The sequence below is a fragment of the Choloepus didactylus genome, chromosome 15 (genome assembly GCF_015220235.1).
Source record: "Choloepus didactylus isolate mChoDid1 chromosome 15, mChoDid1.pri, whole genome shotgun sequence".
NCBI lineage: Eukaryota > Metazoa > Chordata > Mammalia > Pilosa > Megalonychidae > Choloepus > Choloepus didactylus.
In genome coordinates, this window is record NC_051321.1 from 8,512,334 (window position 1) to 8,526,922 (window position 14,589).

Below are 14,589 nucleotides of genomic sequence, written 5' to 3' on the forward strand. Positions count from 1 at the left end.
CACACTAAGAACCAAAAGGTGCACAGCCTAATTCTAATCATAAGAAAACATCAACATAACCAAACTTCCCACAAAATAACTGGCCTCTACTCTTCAAAAACATCAATATTTTGAATGACAAAAAAAAAAAAAGACAACTATTCATATTAAAGGAGTCTAAAGAAACATGACAGAATGCAATATAAGATCTGAGATTTTCTTTTCCTTTTATAAAGAACATCATTCGGACAACTGACAAAATCTAAATAAGATTTATAGAATTACTGAATCTTATCCTTACTGAGAATTAGATAATAGTATCATATAATCAGATTTCCTGATTTTTGACAAATGTCTGTGGTTATGAAAGAGCAAGTCCTTGCTTTTAGTAAGTACACACTGAAATGTCTAGGGATAAAAGGCAGCAAGTCTGCAAGTGACTTTCAAACAGTTCAGAAAAAAGCATAAAAAGTATTCCAGATAATAAACCTTACAGTTTACAAAATACTTTCACATACATCATTTTCACCCCAACAAAAATTACAGAATAGGTACTGAAGGCTCTACCACTACCCTTTTATATATGAGTGAACTAAAGGCTACATCCTAAACCTGTCTCAAAAATTGTCCCTCTTTTCCATCCTTTTCACCAAGTTGATCATTTCTCACTTCAACTATTTATTATTCTAACTGGTCTTCCTACCTTCATCCTCCACATCTCTGCCAGAGTGGTCTTACCAAAATGAAGAGCAGATCCTGCTATTCTACAGCTTTAAAACTTTCAACAACATCCCACTAAACTTAAAAATCCTAGGCAGACAACTTGAAAGGTGAAATCACTGCCCTCCCCTCTACGTGGGATCAGACACCCAGGGGAGTGAATCTCCCTGGCAACGTGGAATATGACTCCCGGGGAGGAATGTAGACCTGGCATCGTGGGACGGAGAACATCTTCTTGACCAAAAGGGAGATGTGAAAGGAAATGAAATAAGCTTCACTGGCAGACAGATTCCAAAAGGAGCCGAGAGGTCACTCTGGTGGGCACTCTTACGCACAATTTAGACAACCCTTTTTAGGTTCTAAAGAATTGGGGTAGCTGGTGGTGGATACCTGAAACTATCAAACTACAACCCAGAACCCATGAATCTCGAAGACGGTTGTATAAAAATGTAGCTTATGAGGGGTGACAATGGGATTGGGAAAGCCATAAGGACCACACTCCACTTTGTCTAGTTTATGGATGGATGAGTAGAAAAATAGGGGAAGGAAACAAACAGACAAAGGTACCCAGTGTTCTTTTTTACTTCAGTTGCTCTTTTTCACTCTAATTATTATTCTTGTTATTTTTGTGTGTGTGCTAATGAAGGTGTCAGGGATTGATTTGGGTGATGAATGTACCACTATGTAATGGTACTGTAAACAATCGAAAGTACGATTTGTTTTGTATGACTGCGTGGTATGTGAATATATCTCAATAAAATGAAGATTAAAAAAAAAAAAAAAAATCCTAGGCAGGCCAGGCCCTAAGCACCTCCCCAGCCATCCTTTCCAACAATGCAAACACATGTACATACACACACACAGAGTAAGGATCCTAAAACATTTTCCTATACTGATTTATTATAACCTTTCACCAAAGCTTTACTGAGGCGAAGTCTACTTCATTTTACTACGGGAAGAGCAGTTCCAACCCTTGATATTTATTCCTGACTCTCTCACGTAGAGGAAAATGTACTGTACTTCTTAGATGTGGGTTCAAGTCCCCTCTACCTCTTAGTGACTCGAAGACACTGTGTTGAGCAAATCCTTAGGACTCAAGCCTCTTCATCTGAAAAAGGGGAATAATAATGCCTTATCTATCTTCAAGTTGGGGTTAAAACAGATAATGTCAAGAACTAAGACCTATAATTAATATTATAAACAATCGCAAGCTTGAAATAAAACCATCTTAAGGTCACGGAACACTTTAACTTACGTCATTTCATTTCATCCTCAAAATAATCCTGAGATACATATTTGCTTTTATGACAAGGAATCTGTGTCTCCAGGAAACATGTAATGACTTACAGAGGGTCACAAAGCTAGAAGTAAACCTCAGGTTCTGACTCCAATGTTCTCTCACTAGTGCTTTCCAGGGTTACAAAGACATTTCACCATAAAACAAAACATGAACAACAGGTTCCAAGGCAGGCTGACTGTACAATCATTGCCTCAACCCCACCACGCAGCACTGACACTACCTCAAAATCAAGTCCCAAAATGTTTTCTCTCCAGCTTTCCTTACTATATGCCCCTAGCCCAAGCCACCATCATCTCACATTACTGCTTAGCCGTCTAACCAATCTCCCTGCTTCTACTCAATCCACTGTCTTTACACAGGGTGATCTTTTTAAAATGTACATCAGATCACATCACTACCCACTGCCTGGCTTAAGATGCTCCAATGGCTTCCCAATCCACTCAGAATAAAACAAAACTTTACATTAAAACAGGATTTCTTTCTATTTGTTTTACAAGCCAAGCTCATTCTCACCTTAAGGGCTTTATATTAGAAATCTCCTCTGCCTAGACTACTCTTTCCCCAGATTTTCACATGGCCAGGTTTTCTGTCAGTGACATCTCGGTTTATATGTCACTTCCTCAAAGAGCATCCCCCAACCATTCAGTATAAAGTAGCTATCACTCAAATGCTCTCCATCACATCTCTCAACTTTAATTATCTGCATAGCCTTACCACTATCTGATAACTTTCTTTGTTTACTTCTTGAGTTTCTCTCCATGACAGAATGTAAACACAAGTAGCAGAGACTTTGCCTTATTCGCAGCTGTATCTCAACAACTAGTACATCTGCTTCTGAAATGCTTATTAAAACTGAACAATTAATTATTAAATGTTTTAACTTGAGAAATCTTTTCAACAGTTTTTTTAAATATTCATTTTATTGAGATATATTCACATACCACGCAGTCATACAAAACAAATTGTACATTCGATTGTTCACAATACCATTACATAGTTGTACATTTATCACCAAAATCAATCCCTGACACCTTCATTACCACACACACAAAAATAACAAGAATAATAATTAAAGTGAAAAAAAGCAATTAAAGTAAAAAAAGAACACTGGATGCCTTTGTCTGTTCGTTTGTTTGTTTGTTTCCTTCCCCTATTTTTCTACTCATCCATCCATAAACTAGACAAAGGGGAGTGTGGTCCTTATGGCTTTCCCAATCCCACTGTCACCCCTCATAAGCTACATTTTTATACAATTGTCTTCAAGATTCATGGGTTCTGGGTTGTAGTTTGATAGTTTCAGGTATCTACCACCAGCTACCCCATTTCATTAAAACCTAAAAAGGGTTGTCTATTTAACAGTGTTTTATGTAATCAACATTCTGAAAATCCTAAGCAACTTCAAATCACATGGTAGGTACCCAAAATACATTAATTTAATTTGCTGAATTAATTTCTATAAAAACAATGCCTTTGGATTTCCAAGCTAATACAACAAGTATCTCTCACCACCACCCCCCCCCACACACACACACACTCTTCCCTCCTCTCATCTGTAAAGAATGTGTAAGATGATCCACACTGAAGGGAAGCATTTCTCTCTAATTCCCAGCCAGTTAACAATACTTCCCTCGGGGAAGATGAAGATCAGGGACTGGAGAAGGAATAAAATAAGACACCTATAACAAGGTGTTGATGTGCCTTTCCAATCTCATCCTCAGGATTTAGCAAAACAAACTCTCCTGTTCCCTAAATATGACATGTAATTTTCATGTCTCCATACTTTCATATTATTCCTTCTGCACAGGATGCCCTCCCACTCTCCAAGGATCAGCTCAAAGGTCTCCACCTTTGTAAAGTCCTTCCTGACCCCTCCCAACCTCAGGCTAAATTATTTTAATCACTTTTTTACTACTTCCAAACAAACCTCTATTATAGTACTTAACTCAGTGAATTATGATTTGTTTCTAATGCTCAACCATGAAAATTTCATTTTTGAACTCTATAAAGTGTCTCTTTTGTGACAGTTCCTTAATAATCATTTAGTCAGTGGAATGCAACTCAATATTCTGCTGGTATCGACGGACAGTATTCCAAAAAGTTTAATCAAAAATAGTTCTAAAAATTGTTAAAGTCTCCCTGTTCAAAAACAAACGTTAGGTTCATTAAATACCCAGAAAATGAAGTCAATTACCCATCCACTCCCATCATAAAAGCAAAGAATTTAGAAGTAGTTTGCTAAAAATCAAAAAAATGATGCCCTGCCTTCAGGATTTTCAATCATAAGTGTATCATTGCAAGTTAATGTGCAACTATAACAAAATTTTTTCTCCATCTGCAAAAATTTATTTATATAGGGGAATGCCATCTGCAATAAGAACCTACTTTTGCCAGTCTGGATGTATTATGGCCCCCAAAACACCATTATCTTTGATGCAATCTTGCGGAGGCAGGCATATTAGTGTTGCTTAGGTTGGAACCTTTGGATTAGGTGGTTTCCATGTAGATGTGACCCACCCAACTGTAGGTGATAACTCTGATTAGATAATTTCCATGGAGGTGTGGCCATGCCCATTCAGCATGGGCCTTGATTGGTTCCCTGGAGCCCTATAAAACCTCAGACAGAAGGAGCTTCAGCCAAGAGAGAGCAACTGAGAGTGACATCTGAAGAGGAGCTACAGCTAAGAGAGGACAAAACGCCTCAAGAGCAACACTTTGGAGAACGCCATTTTGAAATGCAACCTGGGAGCAAGCAGATGCCAGCCATGTGCCTTCCGAGCTAACAGAGGTTGAGCTAACAGAGGTTTTCCGGATGCCAAGAGCCATCCTTCAGTGAAGGTACCCTATTGTTGATGCCTTAGCTTGGACACTTTGTAGTCTTAAGACTGTAACTTTATAACCAAATAAAGCTGTTCATAAAAGCCAATCCATTTCTGGTATTTTGCGTAAGGCAGCATTAGTGAACCAGAACACTACTGATGAGAATAATTACATTGTTAGAAGTTCAGAGTCCCAAAACCCAGAGGCAACAGCCTCTTCAAGAACATCAAACAGATGCATTCCCCTTCATGTCCACACCCCTTTTCAAGATGGAGACGTTAGGGTGGTCCCTGCCCAGATACCAGGGAGGGGTAGCAATAGACAAGATAGGATTAGGAATACTGAATCTTTTTATAATTTTTTTTTTAAGTTTCTAGGGTAATTAGAACAGCTAGAAGGAAATAACTGAAATGGTGAAAACGTAATCAATAACATTCTTTGAAATTTGCTCTATAGCTGCCTGTTAAATGGTACTTTGAAAGTTATCACCTTTCTGTATATATGTTATATTTCACAATAAGGAAATAAGGGAAACTGTAACCCATAACATCCTTTAAAATTTGCTCTCTAACTACATGTTGAATTGTACTTTGAAAGTTATCACTTTCCTGTATGTATATTTCATAATAAAAAAATGTAAAAAAAAAAAAAAAAAAAGAAGTTCATCTCAACACATGGGTGCTGGGACAATTGGATATCCACATGGAAGAGAATTAAGTTGGATCTCTACCTCATAACCATATATGAAGTGAGTGCCAAATGATCAGAGCCCTAAATGTAAAAGCTAAAACCATAAAACTCTTAGAAGAAAACATAGGTACAAATCTTCATGACCTTGTATGGGGCAATGGCTTCTTAGATATGACATCATAAAGCACAAAAGAAAAAATAGATAAATTGAACTTCATCAAAATTAAAAATTTTTGTGCTTCAAATGACACTGTCAAGAAGTGAAAAGACAACCCACAGAATGGAAGAAAATTTTTGCGACTCATTTATCTAAGGGTTTAATATGCAGAATACATGAAGAACTCTTACAACTCAACAATCAAAAGACAACCTGATTAGAAAAATGAGTAAAGGATCTGAACAGACACTTCTACAAAAAAGATATTCAAATGGCCAATGAGCACCTGAAAAGATGCACAATATCTTTAGACATCAGGGAAAATACAACATAATCAAGAAGACAGGTAAAAACAGGTGCTGATGAGAACCTGGAGAAACTGGAACCCTCATACATTGCTGGTGGAAATGTAAAATGGTGCACCCAATTTGGAAAAGTCTGGCAGTACTTCAAAAAGTTAAACACGGAACTACCATATAACCTAGAAATTCCATTCCGAGGTTTATACCCAGAAGAAACAAAACCTATATCCACGCAAAAACTTGTAAATGAATGTTCAAAGCAACATTTGTCATAATTGCCAAAAAGTGCAAACAACCTAAATGCCCATCAACAAATGAATGGATAAACAAAACATGGTATATCCACACAAGGGAATATTATTCAGCCATAAAAAGGAATGAAGTACTGATACACACTACAACATGGGTAAATCTAAATAAATCAGACACAAAAGACCACATGTTGTATGATTCCACTTATATAAAATGCCCAGAATAGGCAAATCCATCGAGACAGAATGTAGATTCGTGGTTGCCAAGAGTTGGGGGAAAGGAAGAATGAAGAGTGACTGCTAATGGGTGTGGGTTTCTTTTTAGTTTTCTTTCGGGTCTCATTTAGATGAAAATGTTCTGAAATTAGACAGTGGTGATGATTGCACAACTCTGTATGAACATACTAAAAACCACTGAATTATATACTTTAGAAGGGTGATTTTTATGCTATGTGGCATATACCTCAATGAACCTGTTAAAAAAAAAAAAAAAAAAACTAGAAAAAATACACAACTGTTTCCAACAATGCCTTACCCATTCTAGCCTTTTTGATTTGTAAGAATTAACATTCTCCACATAAAAGTCTGACTTGCCAAAGGATGAAAAACCAAAATTATGTTGTGTTGGTTGAAGAGAAGGGTTGGATGGGACAGTTTATCCTCAAAACATGAACTACAGAAATAAAGGAAATTGGTGTGCTTTTTTAATTACTAAAAAGTTCAATTTAATAAGCAGGTAAAAAAATCAAAAAAAATGAAAATTATTTGAAGTATTCTAAATAAAAATGCCTAGTATTTCTGGAAAGCTTATTATCAGAGACTATACCTCAATTTTAGCTTCAGTTATTCTAAAAAGGTTTCTGGAGTTTAAACAAAAAAAAATAGCGTTTATGTAAACTACTGCTGGGGATTGAATCATATCCCCCACAAAAGGCTGACAGCTCCCAACCCTCGGTCCTGTGAATATGAACTCACTTGTAAATAGGACTTCTGAGGATATTATTCATTAAGCTGTGCCCATACCAAACGAGAGTGGGCCTTAATTCAATATGGCTGAAGTCCTTATAAGCAATGAAATTGAACAGGGGAGGGAAGCCACCAGGAGCAACCAGAATCTGGAAGTCAAGAGAACCCAAAGAAAACGACCTCGCCATCTACACTGCCATGTGACAGAAAAGCCAGGAACACCAAAGACTGCCAGTCAGCCAGAATCTATAGACCCAGGGAAGAAAAAGGCCTTCTAGCCTCTGAAACCATAAGCCAATAAATTCCTGTTAAGCCAACCCACTGTATGGGATTTGTTTTAGCAGCTAAGAATCTAAAACAAATACTTTCTAAAAATCAGTCAATTTTAAAGGAAAAAATATTCTCATGAACTGGAGGAAGAGGATAAGTTTCCACACAGATGCAGTGGATAAATCACAATAACTTACTGCCAAGAGATTATATATCTATAAAATACCATGCCTCCTACTTGCATACACAACAGAAATATACACACCTATTTTCCAACACATCAGCATCCATCTATGTACTACATGATTATATGTATTGTCCCTGGTATTCAAAAAGACTATGGGCTAGCTTGTGTTGTTTCTTCTTCCAACAGTGTTGACAGGTAGCGATGAATCACACCCATTCTCCTGGGTCTCATCTGTCTTATGATCAAGGACACATGCTGCAAATATCTGAGGTTAAGATGCAAAGGTGACGCAACAAAATTATTTTCTCATTCTCATGATACTAAAATGTTACCTATATACAAACATGCAACGGCCACCCCTAGTGTCAGTGGTGCCAAAATCAAACAAACCAAAACAACAGCCCCAGACTCAAATCTGAAGTACACCACAGAATTGTAGTACTTATTTTTATTTGAATAAGTCAAAATATGTTGAGCATCCTCTACAAGCAGAGAACTGTGCTGATATATATATATATAAAAACATGACCAAATAAACGGTTTTTTAAGAGACACCCACAATTTCAAATATTTTGTCTCATAAACCATCAATTCCCATAAACACTAATACTTAGAGAAGTATAAACTGTATATTGTTAGATCACCTTCATAAGCATAAGGGGTCCCATAATACTTTATCAGGCTATGTTTCCATATTCAGTGCTGAATACATGGTCTTCATAGATACAGGGCAAAGGGTTCATGCCCATTTCTTAGAGGTCTTAAAAATCTAGCAGGATGTGAAATTAGGAACCCCCTACTTAATAAGTCAAGCCCTCTATCTTGAGGTTTGCTCTTGTGAAACTTAGGCTGTAAATGTAAGGCTAAGCCTTCCTATAATTATGCCTAAGAGGCACCTCCAGAAGACCTCTTTTTTGTTGCTCAGAAGATGCAGCCTTTCTCTCTCTAAGCCCAACTCTGCAAATAAATTCAATAACCACCCGCCCTTCTACATGGGACATGACTCCAAGGGGAGTGAGTCTCCCTGGTGACGTGGGACACAACTCCCAGGAATGAGCCTGGCCCTGGCATCGAAGGATTGAAAATGCCTTCTTGACCAAAAGAGGGAAAAGAAAGGTAACAAAATAAGGTTACAGTGGCTAAGAGATTTCAAATGGAGTTGAGACGCTATTCTGGAGGTTACTCTTCAGCAAGCTCCAGCTAGATCTCCCAAATGGCCACAGAATGCCAAGCCCTAACCAACAGTAGTCCTGAAATACCTAGCTCCCTATCTGAGATTCTATAAAAGTTTCACACACTAAGTTTATCTCTCAGAAACTGAAATGCACCAGAATGTTCCTATGCCAAACATAGGCCTAAACCCAGAGGCAACAGCCTCTTTAAGAACAACCAGATGCAGCCCCCTTCCTGGTAATAAACACCCCTTTCAAGATGAACAAGTTAGGGTGGTCACTGCCTAGACACTGCTGAAGATTGAGAGAGTGAATAAACGAGAGGAAGGGGTAGCAACAGACAACACAGGATTTAACAAAAGGTTATGAATACTGAATCTTCATATAAATATTTTTTTTAGATGCTAGGGTATTAGAAAAACTAGAAGGAAATAACTGAAATGGTGGAACTGTAGCCCATAACATTTTTTGAAATTTGCTCTATAACTACTCATTAAATTGTACTTTGAAAGTTATCACCTTTTTGTGTGTATCTTATATTTCATAATAAGGAAATAACTGAAACTGTGGAACTGTAACCCATAACATTCTTTGAAATTACCTATGTAACTACTTGCTAAATTGTACTTTGAAAGTTATCACCTTTCTGTATATATGTTATATTTTACAATAAGGAAATAACTGAAATTGTGGAACTGTAACCCATAACATTCTTTGAAATCTGCTAACTACTTCTTAAATCATACTTTGAAAGTTATCACTGTTATGCACATATGTTAAACTTCACAATAAAAAATGTATTTTAAAAAATCTAGCAGGGAAGCAAGAAAAAAAATAAAAAGATAAATGAAAATCCAGGCTATCAAATGCTAAGAAAACAATCCTACACAAGACAAGAGTGACTAGATTCGTTGGGGCAGAAGTGGTCCAAAAGGCTCCTCAGGAGAGAGGATCTGAGTCCAGAGTAAAGTGAGGATCCACGAATACAAGATGACTGCAAACAGGAGAATGGCTTAAAGAAAGGCAGAGAGGAGGGACTTCGCAGAAACAACAAACAAGTGTGTTTGGCCAGAACTAAGGAGTCACAAAGAAGAGAGTGAAGACTGAAAAAAGGATTGGCCTGATTATAGAGAACCTAGACCACCACATCAAGGAGCTTTATCTTGCATGTAAAAAGAAGTCTTTATGTTTCAACATGAAGAGGAGAGAGTGTTAAAACATCCAAGATAATATTTTACCCAAAGCATAAGTGGAACACAAATAATCAAAAGAAAAGGCCTCATTATTGGGAGAAAAAAACATTCAAATCTTGGTTACAAAAGGGTATTACTGTTGGAAGAAAGGGGTGAGCAGCAATGCGCAAAGATAAGAATGAGCTAAGAAGTTAAATTTAAAAAGTTACAGTGGTCCTCCTTCGCAACTTCCATTTATTGAAATTTGCATTTATTATAAAAGTAGTTTAAGTGAAACAGCTCTCACTATATTAATTACACATACGAAATAACTTGCTTCAAATATTGTACAAGAGGATAATGAGTTCCAAAATGCCATTAACCCTCAGACTTCAAATATAATATGCCGTAACTCCAATCAGTGTACCCATCTGGATCAAAGAAGTTAAGCTGAAAACACACTACAGTGAATGAGTTCATGATACTAACCCAAGCCCATTTCAGAAGTAAATACAATGGATTGTCCCAATGCTAAATCTTCAGTAAAAGGTGCCGAAACAGAGCAACAAAAATAAAAGCCCCTCCTGACATCCAAATAACAACCTCCCCACAGAAATAAAACGTGTTATTACTATCTGTCTTGCTACATCTTAGCTCTCCTAATAGCCCAATAAAATCAATGTTATGAAATTTTAGGGTAAGGAGAAGACTGCATATCTGGTATTAAGATCCAAAAATCAAGAGAGGAGTAGGGTCCTAAATTCAGTTAGAACTGCCTTAGTTAATTAATAATAATAACCAGGAGGAGAGGTCCAGCTTTATCTTTTCACATACATAGTTGAGATGACTTTCCCAAGGCCCTTGGCACAAGCCAAGATCAAAATTCCTTATGGTTTGCTCACTGAGTCATCCCTGTTTGATCAAAACATGGGTACTTCAGATGCATAAGTAATAAAGAAAGCAACTAAAAAAAAAGATATCTACAACTAGAAGAACCACTCATTTTACACAAATATATATATAGCATTTCTGAAAGTTGAAGGTTTCTCTTCAACTATTCCTAAAACAATATTTTGTTCATTAGATTTATAATAACAATATCATGGATCACACTGTGAGCAAACAGACCAAAATACTGGGGTGAAAGGGAACGTTTAACCTGAAAGTATATGGAGTTATGGACAGGGGGAATCAACTGACCAAAACTCAAAATTATCAGTCGAAGTTTCAAAACACCAGTGTATCTGAAAAATAATGGACCAGTTCAAACTTCTATGCTTAACCTAAACAGCCTGCCCCTTGTGCTTAATGTAAGTATTCATTAGAGTTCTTTTGTCTGTGAAATGACCCACACCAAGCCACAGAAGAGAAAATAAATACTTGCATTGAACAATAGTTACTGCGAGCGGGAGGGGGGTGTATTAGCTTTCCACTAGTTTCAGCTCCTCCTCCTCCTCCCTCCCCCCGCCCGCCCCCCACCTTTATTTTCTTAGACAGAAATGGCAACAACAGGAGGCCACCGCAGGAGGCGGAAAGGAGGCGGCTCAGGGACCGAAATACAAGTTTGGAGACCAGCACCAACTTGTGGCGATGGACCCAAGTATTTAGGGCCTATTGCAGAAAAGGAGCAAAACCCCACTCACGGACTCGTTTCTGGCAGAAAAAGTTGGGAGAAAATCTGGCGGTAAGGGGGTGGGAGGGAAGGCACCGCGTCCAGCCGCAGCGGATCGATGGCCAGTAAACACTCTCCCCACAGCCCCGGGCCTATCCCCGCACCCAAGATGGAAGTGCGGCCAGCGGCAAACCGGGCCCGGCAAGGGCTACGCGGTCTCGGAGCCCCTTCCCTCCCCTCGCCTGCAGCGCCGCCGCACCCGGGGGCCGCAGGGCAGGAGACCTTGGAGACCCGGTGGCCTGAGCGCCTCCTGGGAGCGAGGGCCCGAGCCAGGCAGCGGCGCGGGCCGCGAGGGGCCTGCGGCGAGGCGCCCCTCCCGGGGCCCGGTTACCTGGCGGCAGCGGCGGCTCCTCCTCCCCGTCCGACGCTCGGCGCCCGGCGGCGGCGGCGGCGGCGGCGACTCTCCAAACAACCCGCAGCGACGGGCCGAGCCCGGCCCCTCTCCGCCTCCCTCCGCGCCGCCTCCGCCCTCACCCCTCAGTCAGGACATGGTCTCCGCGGGCCCGCGCGCGGCTCCCGGCTGCCGGAGGCGGGGGCAGAGGGGCGGAGAGGAGGCGCGGAGGCGGGGGGCGCCGGGGGGAGGGGGGAGAGAGGAGGGGGACGGCCTCGGGCGCTGCGGGTTCCTAATGGCGGCGACTGAGGGCACCCGGAGCCAAATAAACCCCACGGCGAACAGCACAACGTCAAGGCCGGACCCTAGCGCTCGCAGCCCTGTCATTGGCCCCAAAGCTGCCAGCGGCGCAGCCAATGGGCGGCCGCCTCTTTCCGGGCGCAGAAGGCGGGCTTCGGAGCGTGACGTCACGTCGGCGCCGGGCCCTGATTGTGAGGAGGCGACGCGCACCGCCCCGCGGCTCCGCCCCTCGGCGCTACGCGGGTGACGCCTCCGGAGAAGCGACGCGGCGTGTGGGTCCCGCGGGGCGGTGGGGAACGTGGGCCAAGGGCTTCTCGGAGGGCATGGTGTGGCTGCTGTGTTGAGGCGCGCTGTTCCTCAAGCTCCTTCCGTGTTTCTCTGCTCTGCAAACAGAATTGCCAAACTTTAAAGCCAACACCCGAATCTCACGTCTTCCAAGTGAACTATTTAGTAACTTTAGATTCTGCTTAACTTGTTCTTAGGTAGTTTCAAGCTCTTGATGAGACTCCACGGAGGAGAAATGCTTTGGTGGTTTGCGATAGTTTAACTTTCATACGTCTTTTTTTTTTACAATATCCATTTTTTACCCCTGCCTTTGAGGTAGCTATTCATCCATTTGTGGGTGTGTGTGTATGTATATGTCTCTGTATGTAAAGATTACACCAACATACCAACCTTATGGCAACATACATGATGGAAAGCCATAGAGACCTTGCTTCTCGAGCTCCTCCACCACTTCCTGGCTCGAATCTTGGTTAAACCCAACTTTGTTATGGTTTCCTATTCTGTAATTGGTCTACGCCTTACCTGTTTTAAGAAGATAAATTATGGTTGTGATAAAATACTGCCGTGAGAATCCCCAGTGCCCAAAATCTAAATAGGATGTGTTATATGATGGGGTATTGTGTGTGTATTTATTGTTAAAATGGCCAAAAAGTCTAAATAAGTCTGTCATTTGCTAAAAGCCCCAAAAGTATTTAAAGTTTTTCTAGCTGGAATGCTTGTTTTTTCCTAAGGGAGCCTCACCTTGCATTTATCATACTTCAAATTTTGTTTACATCAAGTTTTTTTTCTAATTCTTTAAAAGTTAGCTGTTGAAGAAAAACTATAGCACTTGTAAGGAACGTTTAGCAGTCTTATTGGACACCTCACCTGCACTAGGGGGACAGTGTTATTGAGAGTTTAATCAGATTTTTTAAAGTTGCATAAGGGTTTCACTTGACAAAATTCACCATGGTATTCTGAGTTTCTCTTGGCATAAATATGATAAATGTATGTACAGCTTCACTGGTCAATAAGGAATAATACCTTATATAGCTTCCCCTCACCAATAATGTATTTTATAACCGTTGTTATATTTTATCCTCCCAGCCATTCCTGTGGTAGATTTTCAATAATCTGTTTTCAAAGCAGTGGAATCTGTAGTATGAGACAGCAATATCATTTGCTCAAAGATTCATCAATAAATTGAGTTTGAATTACAACAGTCATTTGCCTACAAAACAATGCACATTCTAAAACATATAATTAACACAATACAGAAAAAAACACCATGTTATTAGGTAGAAACAATGGTTCAACCAACATTTCATCAAAGGAAAATGTTTTCTTTGAGAGCTGCTGAATATCTCCAGCTTCCCCTTCCTGAATCAAGGCTGCAGAGCATCTCACCTCCTAGTTAACAAGTAGCTGAGGCACAGAAGTGGGTGTTTGTTTTGTTTAGTTTGAGTTGTAGTTTGTTTTCTTGAAGGAAGGAGATATTATTTGGGTAAGGGTTATTCAATTTATCAAGTACCTACAATGTACCAAGGAACACACAAAGAAGAATAGGAGAAGCTACATCATAGGAAAGAGGATAAGACAAAAACAACCATGATTATTCTAATATAAGGTGGAACGTGCTACATGCCATGGAAATTCAAATGAAGATTATAATTGAGAAGAAAAACAAATCAAAAAATGGCTCTAAAGGAGGTGGTATTTTACAGATTGTTAAAACTGAAAGACCCTTAACATCAGTCTACGGTTCTCAGCTGTAGCCACACACTGGAATCACCTGAGGAGCTTTTTACAAACAGGAATGTCCAGGCTCCAGCCCAGAACTATTGAAACAATCCCAGGGAGGACAGCTGTACTTGGGTGACCCTAATGTGCAGTCGGGGTTGAGAACTCCTGAGCTGGTCCCACCCCCACATTTTACAGATGTGGAAACTAATGTCTGGGGATGTTAAGCAACTTACCAAAAGCCAGGAAAAGTAGGTCTGGAATTAGAGCACAGAGCTCTGGATTCCCCAGGCAAATGT

The 14,589-nt window shown here is 40.0% G+C and overlaps 2 protein-coding genes across 3 annotated transcripts in view; one reads left to right on the forward strand and one right to left on the reverse strand.

Annotated features, from left to right (window-relative positions):
- ZRANB1 (zinc finger RANBP2-type containing 1) overlaps positions 1-12,310 on the reverse strand; it is an 87,561-nt gene extending 75,251 nt beyond the window's left edge. For both annotated transcript variants that reach the window (XM_037804363.1, XM_037804362.1), the window contains exon 1: positions 11,987-12,310. The gene's annotated coding sequence lies outside the window, so the exon portion shown is untranslated. The remainder of the gene's footprint in view (positions 1-11,986) is intronic.
- LOC119509826 (translation initiation factor IF-2-like) lies at positions 11,483-12,533 on the forward strand. The gene is made up of 2 exons (XM_037803871.1): positions 11,483-11,648; positions 11,740-12,533. Exons 1-2 carry the CDS (start codon positions 11,483-11,485, stop codon positions 12,531-12,533), a joined length of 960 nt encoding a protein of 319 aa, XP_037659799.1.
- The last annotated feature ends 2,056 nt before the right edge of the window (positions 12,534-14,589 follow it).